General features: G+C 43.0%; 1 protein-coding gene across 5 annotated transcripts in view; it reads left to right on the top strand.

The window, feature by feature from the left end:
- LOC139571002 (zinc transporter 6-like) overlaps positions 1 to 24,084 on the top strand; it is an 85,745-nt gene that overhangs the window by 28,489 nt on the left and 33,172 nt on the right. For all 5 annotated transcript variants that reach the window (XM_071393438.1, XM_071393435.1, XM_071393434.1 and 2 more), the window contains 2 exons: positions 16,263 to 16,305; positions 16,489 to 16,554. In XM_071393438.1, the coding sequence (XP_071249539.1) occupies positions 16,263 to 16,305; positions 16,489 to 16,554 (109 nt within the window). The remainder of the gene's footprint in view (positions 1 to 16,262; positions 16,306 to 16,488; positions 16,555 to 24,084) is intronic.

The following is a 24,084-nucleotide window of genomic DNA, read 5'->3' as shown; positions in this document are numbered from 1 at the left end:
GGTGAGCTGTTCCGTAGCCTTTCAGAATAAAACATATGAGTCTACAGGATGCCGTTTGGTGTTGTCAGCTGGTCCAGATCAAATTTTGCACCGGTAGACTAGATAAAGTTTCAAGCTTTTGAAAAATGCTTTAATTTGATATGCACATTCCTCTTTTGTCAACACTTCTTTTAGCTGGATCAATACTCGCTGCGGAACATGGGTTGTGTAGGTCATTACAGACAAACACAAACTGACTGCACGCAGTTAATGTTTTCAAGGCCAATGATCCTCTAGGTTTATTCCCTTCTTATACTGTGTTTGTTTACTATGCCAATTATTCTGCTAAATTGATACGGGGGATTATACTGGATGGTTATAGTGGGTTACTTTTAAGCATTTTTAATGCTCCTTTGTGATTTCTGGAAATTCAGGACTTTTCAGCGTTGATGGTGTTATGGAACATGGACACACACACACACACACACACACACACACACACACACACACACACACACACACACACACACACACACAGAGGTTAGTTGATCAGTGTGAGTGTGTTTTCATGTGATAGGTTATGTTTGTTTTTGTGTTAGTTGGTGCATCTGATGTCTTTCTGCTCCTTTTATATCAGACAGCATCCTGTCAGAAGCACTAGTCTCTGGGACTGTGTGTTCCCGCCGTACACCGTATTTCTACAGCTGGAGGAAGCCAAGCGAAAGGAGGTCAAGTGCCTGTTCTGCAGGCTTATAAACACCCCTCCTCCCTTATCCTCCCTTATCTTCCCCATCCTCATCCTTCCTCCTGCTCAGGGAGCGAGAGAGCTGAATGAAAGGGTTTACCCTGTCGGACAACCCCCCTAGTCTGAGCTGCTGGCCCAGTGTGGCTCTCAGGAGACTGGCATGGTGGCAAACTCTATGCAGATGCCCCCCAAAAACGTATGTGGTTAAGAGAGTGTGACTGAGAGTGATGGAAAAAGAGAATGTGTGTGGCACTTGAGACTGAGCTTGTCCTCGCTAGGCTCTTGCAGCATGTGTGTCCAACTGTCCATGAGTTTGTTTGTTTGTCAGTGTGTGTTTGTTTGTCAGTGTGTGTTTGTTTGTCAGTGTGTGTTTGTACATGTGCGGCTGTGTGTAAGTGTGTGTGTGTGTGTGTGTGTGTGTTTTCGGTGAAGGGAGAGTTGGTTAGTCCCCAGGCCCCTCCTGTTCTTCCACGTTAGAGCACAGCTGGTGAAGCCATTGAGTCCCACAGGGCTATGAGTAAAGGGAACAGTCCTACATTCAGATTCACTGTCTGTTCCAAATGATTCTCAGCTTTGCCTATAATGAACTCACTTACTTTATTCCCCAAACGACCGCATCAGGAAGATCACATCTGCTTTACTTAGAATCTGTCTAAGTAAAGCACACCGTGATTTAAAGGTAATAATCGGTCCATGGGGTTAGCTTTTTTCATAGACATGTAGCTAATAGGCTAGAACTAGGTGATGTCGACAGTACAGTCGTGGCCAAAAGTTACAATGGACTACTGAAGTATAATTACAAGCATTTCATAATTGTCAAAGGCTTTTATTGACAATTACATGAAGTTGATGCAAAGAGTCAATATTTGCAGTGTTGACCCTTCTTTTTCAAGACCTCTGCAATCCGCCCTAGCATGCTATCAATTAACTTCTGGGCCACATCCTGACTGATGGCAGCCCATTCTTGCATAATCAATGCTTGGAGTTTGTCAGAATTTGTGGGGTTTTGTTTGTCCACCTGCCTCTTGAGGATTGACCACAAGTTCTCAATGGGATTAGGGTCTAGGGAGTTTCCTGGCCATGGACCTAAAATATTGATATTTTGTTCCCCGAGCCACTTAGTTATCACTTTTGCCTTATGGCAAGGTGCTCCATCATGCTGGAAAAGGCATTGTTCGTCACCAAACTGTTCCTGGATGGTTGGGAGAAGTTGCTCTCGGAGGATGTGTTGGTACCATTCTTTATTCATGGCTGTGTTCTTAGGCAAAATTGTGAGTGAGCCCACACCCTTGGCTGAGAAGCAACCCCACACATGAATGGTCTCAGGATGCTTTACTGTTGGCATGACACAACTAATGGTAGCGCTCACCTTGTCTTCTCCGGACAAGCTTTTTTCCGGATGCCCCAAACAATCGGAAAGGAGATTCATCAGAGAAAATGACTTTACCCCAGTCCTCAGCAGTCCAATCCCTGTACCCTTTGCAGAATATCAGTCTGTCCCTGATGTTTTTCCTGTAGAGAAGTGGCTTCTTTGCTGCCCTTCTTGACACCAGGCCATCCTCCAAAAGTCTTCGCCTCACTGTGTATGCAGATGCACTCACACTTGCCTGCTGCCATTCCTGAGCAAGCTCTGTACTGGTGGTGCTCCGATCCCGTAGCTGAATCAACTTTAGGAGACGGTCCTGGCACTTGCTGGACTTTCTTGGGCGCCCTGAAGCCTTCTTCACAACAATTGAACCGCTCTCCTTGAAGTTCTTGATGATTCGATAAATGGTTGATTTAGGTGCAATCTTACAGGCAGCAATATCCTTGCCTGTGAAGCCCTTTTTGTGCAAAGCAATGATGACGGCACGTGTTTCCTTGTAGGTAATCATGGTTGAGAGAAGAAGAACAATGATTCCAAGCACCACCCTCATTTTGAAGCTTACAGTCTGTTATTCGAACTCAATCAGCATGACAAAATGATCTCCAGCCTCGTCCCCGTCAACACTCACACCTGTGTTAATGAGAGAATCACTGACATGATGTCAGCTGGTCCTTTTGTGGCAGGGCTGAAATGCAGTGGAAATGTTTTTGGGGGATTCAGTTCATTTGCATAGCAAAGAGGGACTTTGCAATGAATTGCAATTCATCTGATCACTCTTCATAACATGGAGTATATGCAAATTGCCATCATACAAACTGAGGCAGCAGACTTTGTGAAAATTAATATTTGTCATTCTCAAAACTTTTGGCCACAACTGTATGTTCAGTACAGCTAATGTATGTCCTCATCTGCCTCATCTTATGTAATATTTTTAGAGCTACCATCCGTCCGAATGAGCTAATCTAATAGCGGCATCCGGTTTTGTTGCTGTTAAATTAAGAGGAGACTGTAGTAAGACACCTAAGACATTCCACAGGCACAGACTGAGATCCACCCTGACAACAGAAGCCTATCCAAGCCAAGTCTGGCCAGAGTGTATTCAGCTCAGGGTTGGAGCAGGGAGCTCGCTCTCCTGTCTCCAGGGCAGGGGACGATATCACTACAAGCTGGTCTGAAGCTCCTCAGGGGCCTGTCCTTGTACCCCTATTCATTTCTGACAGCCTACTTAAAGTGTAGAGTTCCAGTCTCCATCTGTAGCCTCGCGTTACACAAGCCTATTCCTTATTGGAAAAAAACTATGTGCTGCTCACCCATGTCTTCCTATTCAGAGGGCTACATCCTACTAGCCTCATCCATCAGGATTCAGTGTAGCTTGTCACTCTGACAACAGTAGGGCCACCTTGTATAAGGGGGGTGGGATGGGGTGCTCAATTACACTAAACTTTGGAATAGGTGAGAATTGACGGGCAGGTAGTTATTTTATATTTTTGATAACAACTAGAATTGTCTTTAGGCTGTGCTGCGCTGTGAAACACCAACTGTCAAGAGTGAACAAGTGAGAAATCTTTACATAGAACCTGCAGCTTTTTAAAGATGTGGTTAAAACCATAAAAATACAATCTCATTAAATTCTGTGGTTACAACACTATACCTTGACCATTATCATAACACTATCCTCCTAAATCAGTCGTGTACCCATCTTCACTTTGTTTCCACTGAATGGTGAATATAAATGTTGATCTCAGAGGTCAGGTTTTCTTTCAAGCAGTTACTCCATTTATTTAGTGGTCTGGTGAAAGTTCTTCGTGAGAGCTAGTAGTCACAGCTAGCTTCAGGTTTTGGTTACTGATGGGTCAAGTTTGATGGTTCAACTCTATCTCATCAACAGTCGTGTTTTTATATATGTGTGTATGTATGTAAAATATATATACAGTGGGGAGAACAAGTATTTGATACACTGACAATTTTGCAGGTTTTCCTACTTACAAAGCATGTAGAGTTCTGTAATTTTTATCATAGGTACACTTCAACTGTGAGAGAAGGAATCTAAAACAAAAATCCAGAAAATCACATTGTATGATTTTTAAGTAATTAATTTGCATTTTATTGCATGACATAAGTATTTGATACATCAGAAAAGCAGAACTGAATATTTGGTACAGAAACCTTAGTTTGCAATTACAGAGATCATACGTTTCCTGTAGTTCTTGACCAGGTTTGCACACACTGCAGCAGGGATTTTGGCCCACTCCTCCATACAGACCTTCTCCAGATCCTTCAAGTTTCGGGGCTGTCGCTGGGCAATACGGACTTTCGGCTCCCTCCAAAGATTTTATATTGGGTTCAGGTCTGGAGACTGGCTAGGCCACTCCAGGACCTTGAGATGCTTCTTACGGAGCCACTCCTTAGTTGCCCTGGCTGTGTGTTTCGGGTCGTTGTCATGCTGGAAGACCCAGCCACGACCCATCTTCAATGCTCTTACTGAGGGAAGGAGGTTGTTGGTCAAGATCTCGCGATACATGGCCCCATCCATCCTCCCCTCAATACGGTGCAGTCGTCCTGTCCCCTTTGCAGAAAAGCATCCCCAAAGAATGATGTTTCCACCTCCATGCTTCACGGTTGGGATGGTGTTCTTGGGGTTGTACTCATCCTTCTATTCCTCCAAACACGGCGAGTGGAGTTTAGAGCAAAAAGCTCTATTTTTGTCTCATCAGACCACATGACCTTCTCCCATTCCTCCTCTGGATCATCCAGATGGTCATTGGCAAACTTCAGACGGTCCTGGACATGCGCTGGCTTGAGCAGGGGGACCTTGCGTGCGCTGCAGGATTTTAATCCATGACGGCGTAGTGTGTTACTAATGGTTTTCTTTGAGACTGTGGTCCCAGCTCTCTTCAGGTCATTGACCAGGTCCTGCCCTGTAGTTCTGGGCTGATCCCTCACATTCCTCATGATCATTGATGCCCCACGAGGTGAGATCTTGCATGGAGCCCCAGACCGAGGGTGATTGACCGTCATCTTGAACTTCTTCCATTTTCTAATAATTGTGCCAACAGTTGTTGCCTTCTCACCAAGCTGCTTGGCTATTGTCCTGTAGCCCATCCCAGCCTTGTACAGGTCTACAATTTATCCCTGATGTCCTTACACAGCTCTCTGGTCTTGGCCATTGTGGAGAGGTTGGAGTCTGTTTGATTGAGTGTGTGGACAGGTGTCTTTTATACAGGTAACGAGTTCAAACAGGTGCAGTTAATACAGGTAATGAGTGGAGAACAGGAGGGCTTCTTAAAGAAAAACTAACAGGTCTGTGAGAGCCGGAATTCTTACTGGTTGGTAGGTGATCAAATACTTATGTCATACAATAAAATGCAAATTAATTACTTAAAAATCATACAATGTGATTTTCTGGATTTTTGTTTTAGATTCCGTCTCTCACAGTTGAAGTGTACCTATGATAAAAATGACAGACCTCTACATGCTTTGTAAGTAGGAAAACCTGCAAAATCGGCAGTGTATCAAATACTTGTTCTCCCCACTGTACACAGTGGGGAGAACAAGTATTTGATACACTGCCGATTTTGCAGGTTTTCCTACTTACAAAGCATGCAGAGGTCTGTAATTTTTTATCATAGGTACACTTCAACTGTGAGAGAATCCAGAAAATCACATTGTATGATTTTTAAATAATTAATTTGCATTTTATTGGATGACATAAGTATTTGATCACCTACCAACCAGTAAGAATTCTGGCTCTCCCCACTGTGTGTGTGTGTGTGTGTGTGTGTGTGTGTGTGTGTGTGTGTGTGTGTGTGTGTGTGTGTGTGTGTGTGTGTGTGTGTGTGTGTGTGTGTGTGTGTAAAATATATATATATACACACACACACTTGTGTTTGTGTGCAAAACTATATGTGGTGTGTTATGACACACTTCTCCCCCCTGGGCCACTAAGGTGTGTGTGTGAAGGTAATGTGTGTGAAGCGTGTGAACGTTTAAACAAAGTTGGGATTGTTATCGTTTATAAATAAATGAATAAATTGTTTAGGGATATAGGGCTTTTAATATACACTGCTCAAAAAAATAAAGGGAACACTTAAACAACACAATGTAACTCCAAGTCAATCACACTTCTGTGAAATCATACTGTCCACTTAGGAAGCAACACTGATTGACAATACATTTCACATGCTGTTGTGCAAATGGAATAGACAAAAGGTGGACATTATAGGCAATTAGCAAGACATCCCCCTATAAAGGAGTGATTCTGCAGGTGGTGACCAGAGACCACTTCTCAGTTCCTATGCTTCCTGGCTGATGTTTTGGTCACTTTTGAATGCTGGCGGTGCTTTCACTCTAGTGGTAGCATGAGACGGAGTCTACAACCCACACAAGTGGCTCAGGTAGTGCAGTTCATCCAGGATGGCACATCAATGCGAGCTGTGGCAAGAAGGTTTGCTGTGTCTGTCAGCGTAGTGTCCAGAGCATGGAGGCGCTACCAGGAGACAGGCCAGTACATCAGGAGACGTGGAGGAGGCCGTAGGAGGGCAACAACCCAGCAGCAGGACCGCTACCTCCGCCTTTGTGCAAGGAGGAGCAGGTGGAGCACTGCCAGAGCCCTGCAAAATGACCTCCCGCAGGCCACAAATGTGCATGTGTCTGCTCAAACGGTCAGAAACAGACTCCATGAGGGTGGTATGAGGGCCCGACGTCCACAGGTGGGGGTTGTGCTTACAGCCCAACACCGTGCAGGACGTTTGGCATTTGCCAGAGAACACCAAGATTGCCAAATTCGCCACTGGCGCCCTGTGCTCTTCACAGATGAAAGCAGGTTCACACTGAGCACATGTGACAGACGTGACAGAGTCTGGAGACGCCGTGGAGAACGTTCTGCTGCCTGCAACATCCTCCAGCATGACTGGTTTGGCGGTGGGTCAGTCATGGTGTGGGGTGGCATTTCTTTGGGGGGCCGCACAGCCCTCCATGTGCTCGCCAGAGGTAGCCTGACTGCCATTAGGTACCGAGATGAGATCCTCAGACCCCTTGTGAGACCATATGCCGGTGCGGTTGGCCCTGGGTTCTTTCTAATGCAAGACCATGCTAGACCTATCGTGGCTGGAGTGTGTCAGCAGTTCCTGCAAGAGGAAGGCATTGATGCTATGGACTGGCCCGCCCGTTCCCCAGACCTGAATCCAATTGAGCACATCTGGGACATCATGTCTCGCTCCATCCACCAACGCCACGTTGCACCACAGACTGTCCAGGAGTTGGCGGATGCTTTAGTCCAGGTCTGGGACGAGATCCCTCAGGAGACCATCCGCCACCTCATCAGGAGCATGCCCAGGCGTTGTAGGGAGGTCATACAGGCACGTGGAGCCTCATTTTGACTTGTTTTAAGGACATTACATCAAAGTTGGATCAGCCTGTAGTGTGGTTTTCCACTTTAATTTTGAGTGTGACTCCAAATCCAGACCTCCATGGGTTGATAAATTTGATTTCCATTTATCATTTTTGTGTGATTTTGTTGTCAGCACATTCAGCTATGTAAAGAAAAAAGTATTTAATAAGAATATTTCATTCATTCAGATCTAGGATGTGTTATTTTTGTGTTCCCTTTATTTTTTTGAGCAGTGTATATATTTTTTTACAAATACCTAATACAATACTGTAATGCTAGTAGGAGGTGATATGCATCTTTCAAGTTATTTGCCACGTCATTGTCATCAACAGAAAAATGGCAGTGAGACAGGGAAGCGACACCAGCTTATATGACAATAAGTTCAATAGGAAGGTGGTGAAATGCCAACTTTGCAATTAAGTTACGGTGTCAGTACAGGTGCAATGCTTCCCTGGAAGGGTGGCACCGTGAGTCCCAAACCGTTGCTGTTAGCAGCGCAGACCCCCACCAACAGACATTCGACAGGCTCGTCACACAAAAGTACGATAAGGGATGGAGTGAGAAAATCGCAGCGCTGATTACAGAAATTATTACATTTGATATGCAGCCATTGTCAATGGTAGAGGATGTCGGCTTCAATGCCCTGAGGGCATATCTAGAACCAGGCTACCAGATACCATGTCGAAAAACCGTGTGGAGAAATTGTACAATGACTGCTCTGCAAGTCCGAAGTGCGAGCTCTCAAACCACATACATAGCGTTAACAACAGATTGTTGGACGTCTATGAACACACTGTCATACATCGCTGCAACGAGCCATCACATCGATGAGAAGTGTGACATGAAGTCCCATCTACTGACCACTGTGATCATGGAGGAGAGGCACACAGCAGGGAACCTAAAAACGGCATCAACTACCATCGTTGCTGAGTGGGTGGGGGACAGGATTAAGGTGAGTGCCGTCTGGTAGACATGACTGCGGTAGATTGAACTACATTGCCCCCTAGCTGTCACATGCAGGACCATATCTGCATTTTGAATTCACCATCGAAATCACCAGTAGATAGTGATAGCGCAGACGTCATCCACGTATTCCTGTGGAAAACCCCCGATGGCGCATGAAGCCGGAAGTATTTGAATTTGAAGCGCGCCGTATTGCTGGAGGCCAAAACGTCCATCCATTTTTTGTTGTTGGTGCTTGGCCGTTCTGGCGATTTTGGTAATTTATCATTTATATAGGCTTTCTAGGGTAGACCAGGGCTTGTGACTTCATGCTTCAGATCGGATGATGGGGGCCCTGGAATTCACGTCATGTCATGCTTTTTTTTTTATCAATTAAATTATTAAAAAAGGTTAGTTTAAACATTTAATAAAAATCACATTTGTCACATTCCTAGTGTGAGTGTGTGTGCTCTCAGCTCTCAATGCTATGTAGCAGGCAGCCCTGAGTGTGTTTCCCTGGTCACCCCCCCCCCCCCCCCGTGGCTGTCAGCACTGGCCCAGACCAGCAGCAGCTTCCTTTGCACAGCTCCCATTTCCCCTGCCAGGTGTTTCTATGTAGTAAGTCAATAAAGCTTTTAGTTTACATATGGAGCGATTTATTGTTGTTTTAATGTGCCGCGTCGACAGACACCCGAGATGCCCCGGTCGATGCGTGTTTCTCTGCGCAATGACAGTCCACACAGCTGCAGTTAGCAAATCTTTCCTATCTGAGATACTGTGTGTGGGGAAGGTGCTATGGGTGTATACTAGGGTGAATATTTTCCAGGTATTTTACAAATGTTCCATCCCAAGAAAAATCACTTTTCTCTGGGTTAACCTGGTATTTCCCGCCCAAACCGGAAGTTTCAGTTTAAAGCATACAAATAGGCTTTGATCGAAAATTCTGGTCTGATGAGCCATACATTAAAAACATTTTATGAGCCCTACATTAAAGATATTTTATGAGCCCAAGCTCGAAAAGCCCAAATGATTGTGCCGTTATCCAAGAGAGCAGTATACTGCAGTATACTGCACATTATGCACAACAGAAAAACATAAAAGCCCATAGATGTAGCTAGCTATATGCTCTCTTGGGTAAAGCTCCAGTAGGCTAGTCTTTTTGGGTGTGAATTGTATTATCTGGACTGGATTTACGCACCTCTTTCAAACCATGATAAAGCTGAGTGAACATGCGATTCTGGTGTAGCACATGTGGCCTACAAAGTTACAAGTAGAGGTCGACCGATCTATGATTTTTCAACGCCGATACCGATTCTTGGAGGACCAAAAAAAGCCGATGCCGATTTTAAACGATTAAAAAAAATATATACAGTGGGGAGAACAAGTATTTGATACACTGCCGATTTTGCAGGTTTTCCTACTTACAAAGCATGTAGAAGTCTGTAATTGTTATCATAGGTACACTTCAACTGTGAGAGACGGAATCTAAAACAAAAATCCAGAAAATCACATTGTATGATTTTTAAGTAATTAATTTGCATTTTATTGCATGACATAAGTATTTGATCACCTACCAACCAGTAAGAATTACGGCTCTCACAGACCTGTTAGTTTTTCTTTAAGAATCCCTCCTGTTCTCCACTCATTACCTGTATTAACTGCACCTGTTTGAACTCGTTACCTGTATAAAAGACACCTGTCCACACACTCAATCAAACAGACTCCAACCTCTCCACAATGGCCAAGACCAGAGAGCTGTGTAAGGACATCAGGGATAAAATTGTAGACCTGCACAAGGCTGGGATGGGCTACAGGACAATAGGCAAGCAGCTTGGTGAGAAGGCAACAACTGTTATTATTAGAAAATGCAATTATTAGAAATTATTAGAAAATGGAAGAAGTTCAAGATGACGGTCAATCACCCTCGGTCTGGGGCTCCATGCAAGATCTCAACTCGTGGGGCATCAATGATCATGAGGAAGGTGAGAGATCAGCCCAGAACTACACGGCAGGACCTGGTCAATGACCTGAAGAGAGCTGGGACCACAGTCTCAAAGAAAACCATTAGTAACACACTACGCCGTCATGGATTAAAATCCTGCAGCGCACGCAAGGTCCCCCTGCTCAAGCCAGCGCATGTCCAGGCCCGTCTGAAGTTTGCCAATGACCATCTGGATGATCCAGAGGAGGAATGGGAGGAGGTCATGTGGTCTGATGAGACAAAAATAGAGCTTTTTGGTCTAAACTCCACTCGCCGTGTTTGGAGGAAGAAGAAGGATGAGTACAACCCCAAGAACACCATCCCAACCGTGAAGCATGGAGGTGGAAACATCCTTCTTTGGGGATGCTTTTCTGCAAAGGGGACAGGACGACTGCACCGTATTGAGGGGAGGATGGATGGTGCCATGTATCGCGAGATCTTGGCCAACAACCTCCTTCCCTCAGTAAGAGCATTGAAGATGGGTCGTGGCTGGGTCTTCCAGCATGACAACGACCCGAAACACACAGCCAGGGCAACGAAGGAGTGGCTCCGTAAGAAGCATCTCAAGGTCCTGGAGTGGCCTAGCCAGTCTCCAGACCTGAACCCAATATAAAATCTTTGGAGGGAGCTGAAAGTCCATATTGCCCAGCGACAGCCACGAAACCTGAAGGATCTGGAGAAGGTCTGTATGGAGGAGTGGGCCAAAATCCCTGCTGCAGTGTGTGCAAACCTGGTCAAGAACTACAGGAAACGTATGATCTCTGTAATTGCAAACAAAGGTTTCTGTACCAAATATTAAGTTCTGCTTTTCTGATGTATCAAATACTTATGTCTAGCAATAAAATGCAAATTAATTACTTAAAAATCATACAATGTGATTTTCTGGATTTTTGTTTTAGATTCCGTCTCTCAAAGTTGAAGTGTACCTATGATAAAAATCACAGACCTCTACAGGCTTTGTAAGTAGGAAAACCTGCAAAATCGGCAGTGTTTCAAATACTTGTTCTCCCCACTGTATATATATATATATTTTTTAATACGAAAATAAATAAATAATTAAAAATATATAATAATAAAAAATGTTTTGTTTTTTATTTGTAATAATGACAATTACAACAATACTGAATGAACACTTATTTTAATTTAATATAATACATCAATAAAATCAATTTAGCCTTAAATAAATAATGAAACATGTTCAATTTGGTTTAAATAATGCAAAAACAAAGTGTTGGAGAAGAAAGTAAAAGTGCAATATGTGCCATGTAAGAAAGCTAACGTTTAAGTTCCTTGCTCAGAACATGAGAGCATATGAAAGCTGGTGGTTCCTTTTAACATGAGTCTTCAATATTCCCAGGTAAGAAGTTTTAGGTTGTAGTTATTATAGGAATTATAGGACTATTTCTCTCTATACGATTTGCATTTCATATACCTTTTGACTTTTGGATGTTCTTATAGGCACTATAGTATTGCCAGTGTAACAGTATAGCTTCCGTCCCTCTCCTCGCCTCTACCTGGGCTCGAACCAGGGACACATCGACAACAGCCTCGAAGCATCGTTACCCATCGCTCCACAAAAGCCATGGCCCTTGCAGAGCAAGGGGAACAACTACTTCAAGGTCTCAGAGCGAGTGAAGTCACCGATTTGAAACACTATTAGTGTGCACCCCGCTATCTAGCTAGCCATTTCACATCGGTTACATCAGCCTAATCTCGGGAATTGATAGGCTTGAAGTCATAAACAGCTCAATGCTTGAAGCACAGCAAAGAGCTGCTGGCAAATGCAGGAAAGTGCTGTTTGAATGAATGCTTACGAGCCTGCTGCTGCCTACCACCGCTCAGTCCGACTGCTCTATCAAATATCAAATCCTAGACTTAATTATAACATAAGAACACACAGAAATACGAGCCTTAGGTCATTAATATGGTCAAATCCGGAAACTATAATTTCGAAAAACAAAACGTTTATTCTTTCAGTGAAATACGGAACTGTTCCGTATTTTATCTAATGGGTGGCATCCATAAGTCTAAATATTTCTGTTACATTGCACAACCTTCAATGTTATGTCATAATTATGTACAATTCTGGCAAATTAATTAAGGTTTTTGTTAGGAATAAATGGACTTCACACAGTTCGCAACGAGCCAGGTGGCCCAAACTGCTGCATATACCCTGACTCTGCTTGCACGGAGCGCAAGAAGTGACACAATTTCTCTAGTTAAAAGAAATTCATGTTAGCAGGCAATATTAACTAAATATGCAGGTTTAAAAATATATACTTGTGTATTGATTTTAAAGAAAGGCATTGGTGTTTATGGTTAGGTACACATTGGTGCAACTACAGTGCTTTTTTCGCGAATGCGCATGTTAAATCATCACCCGTTTGGCGAAGTAGGCTGTGATTCGATGAGAAATTAACAGGCACCGCATCGATTATATTCAACGCAGGACAAGCTAGATATACTAGTAATATCATCAACCATGTTTAGGTAACTAGTGATTTATGTGAAGATAAGTTTAATGCTAGCTAGCAACTTACCTTGGCTTCTTGCTGCACTCACGTAACAGGTAGTCAGCCTACCACGCAGTCTCCTCATGGAGTGCAATGTAATCGGCCACAATCGGTGTCCAAAAATGCCGATTACCGATTGTTATATGAACTTGAAATCGGCCCTAATTAATCGGCCTTTCCGATTTAATCGGTCGACCTCTAGTTACAAGTGTAGGCTAGCGAATTTGATTTTAATTTGGAAATATAATTTGGCCTATTGTTATAATTAGTAGGCTGACGCAGATATGCCTTTCATAATATTTCCCCTAATGTTATTAGCCTACCTCCTCCTCCTCTCTCTATTGTTGCTTCATTGCTTTCTCGCTTTCAACAGTTAAGTGAAATACGTTTCATTGTCTTTATTTTCCTCATTCTAATGACATGCTTGAAAAATATAGGACTAGAATTAGATGCAGACGGCTTTCACTTCTCTTCATGGTCTTCCGAGTGGCGCAGCGGTCTAAGGCACTGCATTGCAGTGCTAGAGGCGTCACTACAGACCATGGTTCATTCGCAGGCTGTGTCACAACCAGCCGTGATCGGGAGTCCCATAGGGCGGCGCACAATTGGCCCAGCGTCGTCCGGGTTAGGGGAGGGTTTGGCTGGGGGGGTAGGCCATCATTGTAAATAAGAATATTTCTTTACTGTCTTGCCTAGTTAAATAAAATTGAAGATTGAATGGTTATTGGTCTGGATAAATAACTGCTATAGCCTACCGCCATCGCGCTTTCGCTCTTCTTTCAAACTACCCGTGAGTTCTATTGGCTGCTGTATTTAACATTCAGCAAACAACAACAAGCTAGCGTCCCTCTTCGAATAGTCTATTGGTAAAAGAAATGCTACATTAAAAAAATGTCCAGCAAGCTATTCTAGTCTAGCTTTTCCTGCATGGGACTCCAAGAGCTAAGGAGTGTTTTCTTTTTTTTCTTTTTTTCTTTTTTTTAGGAAGAGAGGCCAGCGGAACATAGGTGGGTGCATATTGCACAATAACGAAGCTATGTTAGAAACGTATGCATAACCCATCATTCATTAGCTAAATATAAGGCTAATACTGCATTGAATTTATTACCTGAAGAGGTATATAGGACATCTCGATAAATCCTGTTCAAGATATCTATCTATTTTGGATGTAATTGATGCTGAGAGAGAGACTGCTCACTCATGCTCTGATTTAAAGCAATGATATTTGAGTGATAGGCTGTTTTAAAATGTAGGCCTACCTGTCACAAGAAAAAAAGTTACCATGATGAGATGATAGGTTTACATCCATTGTAAACTGCACTCCAAACTGAGATGGGCTGTCTGTCCCCACCATGAGCATTGAGGATTTGATCATGCAGAGAGAAGGTCATAGAGAAGCCAGATTTAGTCATTGTATATCATTTAACAGTTCCATTTCACGTCATGCTGTTGATAAAAATCATTTATTATAATTGACCGGTTTCTCGCAGTTATTTATCCCGGGAAAAGGGACTAGTTTTGGGCGGTTGATCTCAGAAACCGGGTTCCTTCCATTCAACCCTAGTGTATACCTGTGTGAAACTGTCTATGCGCCAAGGCAGTTAGGAACCAACATGGCCTGGCCCAGGGAAAGGTGATACACAACAATGGTCCAAAGGCCCCTTTTAACTTTTGCTTATCCTCCGATAACCAGGCAGCACTTAATACCGTTAATGGATTTTGTTCCCTGGGGTGGGTGCGACTGATGGGCTGGGGCTAGGAGGTGGGGCTGGGATTGAGCTGGGGCTGGGATGGCAGAAAGGCATGGGGCACAGTCAGCCGATCAGACTTGTTTGGGCTTCTGCTCTGCAGACATCATTAAATATGCAGCTCCCGGGTCATATTCCTCCACTCTGCTCCTTCCCTTTTATCTCCCATTGATCAGGTCTACAAACATACACAAATGACCTTTAATCTGGACACGTTATGCTTCACATATTGGGTTCAGCTCCGGAGGGAGCCGAAGTTATGACTAATGTACTTGTGCTGCATGATACCAGACAAGTGTTTTGAGTGCCAGTGTTTGTATCCATGATATTTGGATGGAAGTCTATTTTAAAACAAAAGAGAGCAGAGACAGTCAGGTGGGTCAGTGTGTAAAACGCTTAGCATTAAACTCATTCAGACAATTGGGTAGGATATGTGTCCTAACGGACGCAGTGTGTCGTGAATAGAACACTGTGTGATGGATGTAAAGTACATTGTAAAGGCGCTGAGCTGATATGGCCGGAAGAAAATCTCACCCTCTATTGTTTTATTAAACATGGTCCGTCTTCTAATCATTGAGTGAATAGCCCATGCTTAGCACCAGGGCTCATCCAATTGGATAATGTATTTACCAATAGGCAAGTCTAGCCTATGTCCTCCCTGATGTTCTAGTACATTCACATGATTAAAACCTAATGTTAATGCCTGTACCACAGTGGATTTTATAGGATTGGGCCACAGTTGAAAAGCCATATGGGATGATACCCTATTTGAGGTGATCTCATATACCTGTTTGCTCTGGCAGTGACACAGTGCTGAGCCGTCACTGTGGCAGCGTGGCCTGGACAGAACAAGCAGAGCTCAGTCAGTCCGATAGATCCACTGGGTGAACGGATAATGGATTACGTCAACTCAATTTAGTCAACATGGTAGAGCAGTGTGAAAACAAAATGTTCCTCTCCATGCAAAGCTTTGCTAATCTTTCCATCATATTCGGCTTACATAAAGCCGGGTTTGCAGGCCGGCGGATATCACTCTGCCTCCACCTCTGTCTCCTCCTCGTCATCCAGCCTACTGCTTCTCTACTCTACAGCGCCCCCTAGGACCAGGGAGTTTACTCCCTGTGTTTTTTAAAGTGTAGATACATTGGGGAGCCGTAGGTGGCTGGAGACTGGTTAAGGCCTGTTCACTGAGTCTATTCACAATTACTGGCTTTGTCTATCAGCATGCGTGGGAGTTGGCATTTTAATTTAGACACCACAGCTACACTGTCATCTCGACTGGATAGGAATAACACCGTTTTTGTCAACCAGAGGATATTAATGTTTGTGTGTCTGTGAAATGGCTGGTACACTAAGGGTGTTACGACCAATGTATCATTATAGAACATTTGTCTTGTTGATTGACAGTATATTCAATTGCGGTTTATCTCACCAAAATTGGCTATATTCTTTCAACTGGTGTATTGCAGCTACCAGCTTCCTACTTAAACGTGTTGCAATAGCTTTTACAGAGCAAAAAAAATATTTCCTTGATTTCTATTACAATAATTTCAATTAAAATATAGCACTCAATGATCATCTATTTCTCTTTCATTTCAGCCTTAACTGCATTCACGTACCTCACCATCTTCGATCTCTTCAGGTGAGTAAGTGGGAATCCTGGGGTTCATTATGTTTTGTCAGCGCTGTCTGAAGAAGTTTTACACTAAGCTAAGTTGTGTACTTAACATTTGTGTTGAGCTCTTTTTACTGCTATGCAACTGCTTGTGTTGAGCTGTTGTTGTTAGTCATGATGACTTATGTGTGTGTACCTGTTGGCCCACAGTCTGATCACCTGTTTGCTGAGCTCTTGGGTGGCAATGAAGAAGCCTAGTCAGCTCTTCTCTTTTGGGTAAGTCCATTAGCACACTGATTCTACAGAAGCCCCCACTGTTAATCTTTAAAAAATTTAGTCATTAGATGATCGTGTTTCCATTGGCCTGTATTGATTATTAATATGTGTGGTGTTCTTTTGTGGTGTGTATGCATTAATGTATGTGATACAACACTTACATACCAACACAGCTTAGGTTGTTTAAGCCCCTGGGGGTACGACAACGACTATGGATCTGTCTCCGTCTGTTCGCAAGTTAGTTTACAAAATAACTCTGATTGGCCCAAGGGATGCTATAGTAATCGACTGAAATTCCAAACTTTGAACAAACATATCTCCTGTCCCATTTGAGCTACAGTCATGAAATGTTGTACACCTATTCATCCTCTCATGAGCAGCAAGTTTCCCGTTAGGACCTATAAGCTCCGGCAATTACATTTTCTGGCAAATTATACTTTTTGTCCCCCACAATTGTGGTGGGGAATAGATTAAAAAAATATATAATGCTGCTACTCTTCCTTCCTATATGATTTGATGACACTACATAACCGCCTGGTATTTTGTCACAAAACTTTGCACAATGTGCAAATCTCGCTATGGCCCCCAGAATTGCTGCTTTTAGATATATATTTTTTTAAAAACTGATATTCAGATTTTTGCAACAGCTCTGACATCTGCCTGTTCACTTATTTTCATTGTTATGAAATCAGAAACCTTGGTTAATTGTTAAAGACTAACAAAAAATATACTGGCTGGCGTTAGGCAAATTAACATAAATGTGCATGCATTAGATATTCTCAACTTAGGTTTTTTTGCGAGTACTTGATAATAATTTAAGGTGAGTAATTATTTAAAATGCCCTAGGAGTGTCTTACATGCCTACTGTATAGATACGATCTACAACAGTGGATCGATGTGAATATTTCAGTCAATTCATTGACATGGGACCATTCTGTTACTTTCAGTTTAGTCTAGCGAGACTACTATCAGTATAACTGTCTCTCGTCTGCCCATAAAAATAAATCCTGTTTATATCAATGCTTCTTCCTATCAAGCAGTGGAGTCCGTTCTCTGAAATCCCGTCCATTTTGAGCTATCAAGTTTTGGTTTCAAGTGAGGGGAAAAAATACTTGATTGTTTTTTGTCTCTCTCTCTAATTAATCCATGCAACATACATTTTAAAAATTGTCACTAATTGGGGGCGAGGGACAACATGTTTACTGTTGCCTTGATGGGGTACGACAGTTGAACTAAGCTCATGAGGCATTTATAAGTTATTTTCTTCAGTAACCAGTGGGTACATATCATTAATGTATAAGAAGAAATGTATGTAGCAACTGCTGATTGCCCCTTTACAGCTGGAAAGGCTTAAACATTGGTATAAATGTACAAGGGTATATGATCACATACTGAGATATGGAATTTGAGATGTATTTTTCCGTGCCTTTGCTTTCAAAATGTTAGCCCCACAAATTTTGTGAAACAGAAAGTAGAATATTTTATAACTGAAAATGATGTGTTTTGTTTTGTTAACATTATTCAGTATGATTTTGAATATATAGGAAAAGCGTATTCATAATTTGTTTGTGGCCGTTTTGTTCGCACAGTTTTTGGTCAGTTTAGGATGAGCTCATTGATATGGATTTCCCTCCCAGTGAGTTAATGGGTTCACGACGCTCTCTGCTCAGCCCCTAACAGCAGTACACTTCTCTGCAGCTCCCTGACATCCAGGGGACCCCCATTTTGATTTTGTTAGTTATAATTTTAACATGGCATAAATCATGGCAGAATGTGTAGAATTTCATAATTCGCTTTAAAACAGCAAATGTTTCTCTCCACCCCATGGCAAAATGAGTAGAATTGCATGAAATGATTAATACAATTGCTAAATTCTTTCCGGCCTATGGCAAGATGTGTAGAATTGCAGGAAATTAACTTTAACAATTTTAGGGTGGGGGGGGCAACCAAATCTTGCTTAGGGCCCCCCAAAAGGCTCACAGTAGTACAGTACTGGGAGCCACGCTCCACTTCTCTGCTCAGCCCCTAATGCAGTATTTAGCATTTTATTTTGATCCCCATTAGCTGCTGCCAAGGCAGCCGCTACTTTTCCTGGCATCCAAACAGGAACAAAACAATATTTCGCAACAAAACAATAGTCTACACTTCTCTGTGAACTTGGCTAGGCTTAGTGGGCGGAGCTGGGGGGGGTCAATATCGAGCCTTTGTTTTACAGGGGTGTGTTTGAGTTCAACTAAAGGGTCTGTTTGCAGTTCTGGCAAACACCAGAGTGACCCAGTGACATTTGAATGTTGGCTTGACGGCCCCACAGAATGGGACATGGCACTCTGTTGCCCAAACACCCCATTAGGCTTCATTTTGGGGATATGCGATGCCTCACCCTCTTTTTGTGTTCTGCTTTTTGTGGGCAGTGTTATGGTGTGTTAGCAAAACAGAAGTTGGGTATGCAACATTTGACACATGAGTTTTAATTTGACATTCTAGTTGCCAGTAAACATCAACCCAACTGATGTACATTAGTATTGTTGTTTGTCTTTGGGTTTTGGGCAGACCACTGAGGCTGAAGATGGCGTACTGGTTTGTATCCCGGTCAGGGGAACAGTTTTTGAAGATGAATGGACATTTGTGTTATCTGGGATTAAAATGATACAGTAGCACTTTCATTAAGGCTTACAGGGAATTGTCCTGTGCGTCATATCACCCAGTCCCAAAATTCATACATTGTATGTTGTTTTATTTATGGACATCTGTTATTGTTTCACAGAATGTTTATATTTACCTCTCTGTTGAGGTTTTCATAAGACACAATGAGATCAGTGACAAATGTTTTTTTAAATCCTATTTTCAAGGATTTTAGTAGTCTTTCAGTAATTTAAATGAAAATGCATGGTACAAAGCACATTTTCTGATGTCAGTCATGTGTATTTTCAGTTATGTCGGTTTACTTGATTGCTCATGTATTGTGTGTATTCAGTGTTGGTGTGTGTTCGGTCACACTTTATTTGGATAGTCAGGATAGTCCATCTGTAGATGCTATACAGATGGTCATCAGTGCCAGGATAAAGTCACTAACCGGGGCAGTTGAAATCGGCGAGGAGGCAAAATGTTTTGGGCTTCTTGCATTGGAATTATATTGAATTCTGCTTATATTATCATGCTACACCACAATAAACGTAACATTCAAATCCAAGACTCCGAGATCATTGAGTGCTTTTGAAAGTTGTAGCTTATCTCTGCTGCTCTGTATCAGCACAATGGACAGCGCCCTACAGCTAGGCCGTTTGGGTAATGAATATAGGCTACAAGCTAGAACGGGCATTCACCTATTACAAACAGCATATTTGAATGCAGCTGTACACAGCTGTTTTACCAAAATAATGCAAACTAAATGCTGAAAGTACTGGCCTACTGAATAGCAGTTTGCCTTAGAATACTGACAACTGCGAATGCAAACCGAATAAAACAGCGGTGCCAAGTAGTAGGCCTAGTAAACAAAATATCAGATAAAAAATGCATGACAAATTATATTTAGGCTAGTTACATTAACAGTAAACAAAAGGTGAATGGAGATCCAAATAACCAAAACATAGCCTATTACAGTGAGATGCAGCCAGTAGGGCTGGGTGGTATTCTGTATTTTACTATATACAGTGGCTTGCAAAAGTATTCATCCCCTTGGCATTTTTCCTATTTTGTTGCCTTACAAACTGGAATTAAAATAGATTTTTGGTGGGTTTGTATCATTTGATTTACACAACATGCCTACCACTTTGAAGTTGCAAAATATTTTTGTGAAATAAACAAGAAATAAGACAAAAAAACTGAACTTGAGCTTGCGTAACTATTCACCCCCCTAAGTCAATACTTTGTATAGCCACCTTTTGCAGCTATTAAGTCTCTTGGGGTATGTCTCTATAACCTTGGCACATCTAGCCACTGGGAGTTTTGCCAAGTTCTTCAAGGCAAAACTGCTCCAGCTCCTTCAAGTTGGATGGGTTCCGCTGGTGTACAGCAGTCTTTAAGTCATACCACAGATTCTCAGTTGGACTGAGGTCTGGGCTTTGACTAGGCCATTCCAAGACATTTAAATGTTTCCCCTTAAACCACACGAGTGTTGCTTTAGCAGTATGCTTAGGGTCATTGTCCTGCTGGAAGGTGAACCTCTGTCCCAGTCTCAAATCTCTGAAAGGCTGAAACAGGTTTCCTTCAAGAATCTCCCTGTATTTACCTCCATCCATCATTCCTTCAATCTGACCAGTTTCCCAGTCCCTGCCAATGAAAAATGGTGTGGATGGTGTTCTCTGGTTGATAAGAGGGGTTGGGTTTGTGCCAGACATTGCGTTTTCCTTGATGGCCAAAAAGCTCAATTTTAGACTCATCTGACCAGAGTACCTTTTTCCAAATGTCTGGGGAGTCTCCCACATGCCTTTTTGGCCAACACCAAATGTTTGCTTATTTTTTTCTTTAAGCAATGGCTTTTTTCTGGACACTCTTCCGTAAAGCCCAGTTCTGTGGAGTGTATGGCTTAAAGTGGTCCTATGGACAGATACTCCAATCTCCGCTGTGGAGCTTTGCAGCTCCTTCAGGGTTATCTTTGGTTTCTTTTTGCCTCTCTGATTATGCCCTCCTTGCCTGGTCCGTGAGTTTTGGTGGGCTGCCCTCTGTCAGGTTTGTTGTAGTGCCATATTCTTTCCATTTTTTAATAATGGATTTAATGGTGCTCCATGGGATGTTCAAAGTTTCGGATATATTTTTATAACCTAACCCCGATCTGTACTTCTCCACAACCTGTTTGGAGAGCTTCTTGGTCTTTGTAGTGTCACTTGCTTGGTGTTTCCCCTTGGTTAGTGGTGTTGCAGACTCTGGGGCCTTTCAGAACAGGCGTGCGTGCGTCTCCCTCCCTCCACCGGGGCCTCCCACTGGTTGGGAAACGCACAGTATTAAATAGAGCCATGACTACATGGAACTCTCTGCCACCCCAGGTAACTCAAGCTAGCAATAAAACCAGTTTAAAAAAAGAGAAAAAAGAACACCTTAATGCACAAAGGGGAGGGTGAAGGGACACAGCCATTTTATATCAATCATTCAATCAATCAAATTCATTTATAAAGCCTTTTTTACATCAGCAGATGTCACAAAGTGTTTATACAGAAATCCAGCCTAAAACCCCAAACAGCAGGCAGCGTAGAAGCACAGTGGCTAGGAAAAACTCCCTAGAAAGGCAGGGAACATAGGAAGAAACGTAGAGAGGAACCATGCTCTGAGGGGTGGCCAGTCCTCTTCTGGCTGTTCCAGGTGGAGATTATAAGAGTACATGGCCATTAAGGCCAGATTGTTCTTCAAGGTGTTCATAGATGCCCAGCAGGGTCAAATAATAATCACAGTGGTTGTAGAGGGTGCAACAGGTCAGCACCTCAGGAGTAAATGTCAGTTGGCTTTTCATAGCCGATCATTCAGAGGTCAAGACAGTAGGTGTGGTAGAGAGAGGGAGAGTCAAACAACAGGTCTGGGACAAGGTTGCATGTCCGGTGAACAGGTCAGGGTTCCATAGCCGCAGGCAGAACAGTTTGAAACTGGAGCAGTAGCACAACCAGGTGGACTGGGGACAGCCAGGAGTCATCAGGCCAGGTAGTCCTATGGCATGGTCCTAGGGCTCAGGTCCTCCGTTAGGGGAGGAAGAGGGGGCGAGAGAATTAGAGGGAGCATACTTCACACAGGACACTAGATAAGACAGGAGAATTACACCAGATATAACAGATTGACCCTAGCCCCCGGTACATAGACTATAGCAGAATAGATACTGGAGGCGGAGACAGAGGTGGTCCCCCAGACAGCCCCCACACCACTAGAGGGATATCAACAGACCACCAACTTACTACCCTGAGACAAGGCTGAGTATAGCCCACAAAGATCTCCTCCACCGCACGAGCCCGAGGGGGCGCAAAACCGGAAAGGAAGATCACGTCAGTGACTCAACCCACTCAAGTGACGCAACCCTCCTAGGGACAGCATGGAAGAGAACTAGTAAGCCAGTGACTCAGAGGCATAGAATCCCAGTGGAAAGAGGGGAGCCGGCCAGGCAGAGACGGCAAGGGCGGTTTGTCCTTGCCGTTCACCTTCACACCCCTGGGCAAGACTACACTCAATCATAGGACCTACTGAAGAGATCTCGAGACCGAGTCTGTGTCTCTCACATTGATAGACAGACCATTCCATAAAAATTCAGCTCTATAGGAGAAAGATCTGCCTCCCGCTGTTTGCTTAGAAATTCTAGGAACAATAAGGAGGCCTGCGTCTTGTGACCGTAGTGAACGTGTAGGTATGTAAGCCAGGACCAAATCGGAAAGATGGGTAGGAGCAAGTCCATGTAATGCTTTGTAGGTTAGCAGTAAAACCTTTAAATCAGCCCTAACCTTAACAGGATGCTAGTGTAGAGAGGCTTGCACTGGAGTAATATGATAAAATAGTATGGTTCTAGTCAAGATTCTAGCAACCGTGATTATCACCAACGGAAGTTTATTTAGTGCTTTATCCGGCTAGCCAGAGAGTAGAGCATTGCAGTAATTTTATCTAGAAGTGACAAAAGGATTGATTGACTTTTATGCATCATTTTTGGACAAAGAGTTTCTGATTTTTCAGAAATCTGAAACGAAGATGGAAAATAGCTGGCCTTGAAATATTCTTGGTATGTTCGTCAAAAGAGAGATCAGGGTCCAGAGTAACGCCGAGATCCGTCACAGTTTTATTTGAGACAACTGGACAACCATCAAGATTAATTGTCAGATCCAACAGCAGATCTCTTTGTTACTTGGGACCTAGAACTAGTATCTCTGTTTTGTCCAAGTTTAAAAGTAAAACATTTGCAGCCATCCACTTCCTTATATCTAAAATACAGGCTTCCAGTGTAGGCCATTTTGGGGCTTCACCATGTTTTATTGAAATGTACAGCTCTGTGTCGTCCGCATAGCAGTGAAAGTTGACATTGCATTTCCGAATGACATCACTAAGAGGTAGAATATTTAGTGAATTCAATTGGGGTCCTAAAACAGAACCTTGAGGAACACTGAAACGTACAATTACTTTGTCAGAGGACAAACCATCCACGGACACTGACTGATATCTCTCTGACAGATAACTAAACCAGGCAAGAACTTGTCCGTGTAGACCAAATAGGGTTTCCAATCTCTCCAAAAGAATGTGTGGATCGATGGTGTAAAACGCTGCACTAAGGACTAGGAGCATAAGGACAGATGCAGAGTCTTGGTCTGACGCCATTAAAAGGTAACTTACCACCTTCCCGAGTGCAGTCTCAGGTCTAAAACCAGACTGAAGCATTTCGTATACATTATTTGTCTTCTGGAAGGCAGTGAGTTGATACACAATAGCTTTTTCAAAAAGATTTGAGACTAATGGGAGATTCTATATAGGCCAATAGTTTATTACATTATCCGGGTCAAGGTTTGGCTTTTTCAAGAGAGGCTTTATTACTGACATTTTTAGTGAGTTTGGTACACATCCGGAGGTTATGGA

The sequence above is a fragment of the Salvelinus alpinus genome, chromosome 3, assembly GCF_045679555.1.
Source record: "Salvelinus alpinus chromosome 3, SLU_Salpinus.1, whole genome shotgun sequence".
NCBI lineage: Eukaryota > Metazoa > Chordata > Actinopteri > Salmoniformes > Salmonidae > Salvelinus > Salvelinus alpinus.
The sequence above is the reverse complement of the archived record's forward strand: the minus strand, read 5'-3'. Positions and strand labels throughout refer to the sequence as shown.